Here is a 1,333-nt window from a genome sequence, read left to right on the forward strand (position 1 = left end):
TTAAAATCCTCCTTCTCACATATAAAGCCTTAAATGGCCAAGCTCCACACTGCCAAAAAAATTAAATCTAAATAAGCATTATTTTCTTAAAATAAATGATTTTTTTTTTTTCTTGAATTGAGGAGGAAAGTGAGAAACTTTGCCAGAGGAAAAAGACAATTTACATTTGAAATAACAAAAAAAAAACAATTGCATTGTCTTATCTAAGTGCATATTGTCTAATTATCTTATTTTAAGAGTATAAATACTCATTCTTTTGGCAAACCATACCCTTAAAAGAAGTCTCTACAGTTATGCTGCTATAGGCTTAGACTGCAGGAGGACATAGAGACCCCTTTTTATAATTTTGTTTTATTAACTTTTATTCTACAGTTCTATTATCTTTTCTTTTTCTTATAACAACTTCATATGGCCTGGTTTTGTTTGGCCATGACAACTTCAATTACAGATGATAGAGTTGGGCCTGCTTTTCAGTGCTTAGTCCTGTTTCTCTCTTAGACATAGCTCAATTTTAACTGTGACTAACTGTAGGTGTTTTAAATAATAATAAAAATAATACACTCTGATCTGAAAAGATAAATCAAACAGGTTTATAAACACAGATGAAAAAAAAAGATGCTTACTGGCTTTGATGCTGAAAACCTTGACTTCAGTTCCCATGTCGTTGGACGCGTTACAGACAGCGCTGACGTCCGAGCTGACCTTGACGGACACTGTGCTGTGAGTCATGTGGTCGTTTGATTTGCTCATCACTTCGTCCCAGTGCTACAAAGAGACAGAGGTTTTCATTTGTGCAGGGCATCAACTCGAAAGTTAACAAAGTTTAAAAAGACTTTCTTTTCTTAAACTATTTCCAGAGTATCTTTCATTTTAATCCTTTAATGCTAATATGCTGCTTCATATAAAAAAAACAACAACCATGTTTGTCTTTATTCAGTGCTTTCTTTCTTAAAAGAATTATTTTAAATCGTGAAATAAGAAAACACCAGGATATAGCTTTTCTTTAGGAATAATTAAAATAAAAAGGTTCAGAATTCAAAATACAATAAAAAAGATGTATGTAAAAACGTGGGACATGCAGCAGGAACCTAATCATATAAATGAGAATTAAAATCAACCCAAACTGTTGGAATCTGGAATTCATGTCCAATCAGAGACGTCCTGCAGGACTGGACTGATCTTTAATGGTTTTATCAGAGGTACGGTTGCCTCTAAGCTGATTTAACAAAGGATCAGAAGTGAGCCAAACCTCTATGGAGGATAAAAAGTGCCAAAATTAAATAAATAAATACAGCATTACATAAATAATTAAATGTGTCAATAATTAATTAAA

The 1,333-nt window shown here is 32.5% G+C and overlaps 1 protein-coding gene across 1 annotated transcript in view; it reads right to left on the reverse strand.

Annotated features, from left to right (window-relative positions):
• Nucleotides 1–1,333, reverse strand: part of LOC107098207 (cell surface glycoprotein MUC18-like) — a 118,681-nt gene that overhangs the window by 17,831 nt on the left and 99,517 nt on the right. Inside the window, exon 9 of the mRNA XM_015395730.1 lies at nucleotides 624–765. Within this exon, the coding sequence (XP_015251216.1) occupies nucleotides 624–765 (142 nt within the window). The remainder of the gene's footprint in view (nucleotides 1–623; nucleotides 766–1,333) is intronic.

This window comes from Cyprinodon variegatus, unplaced genomic scaffold (genome assembly GCF_000732505.1).
Source record: "Cyprinodon variegatus isolate N-32 unplaced genomic scaffold, C_variegatus-1.0 Scaffold756, whole genome shotgun sequence".
NCBI lineage: Eukaryota > Metazoa > Chordata > Actinopteri > Cyprinodontiformes > Cyprinodontidae > Cyprinodon > Cyprinodon variegatus.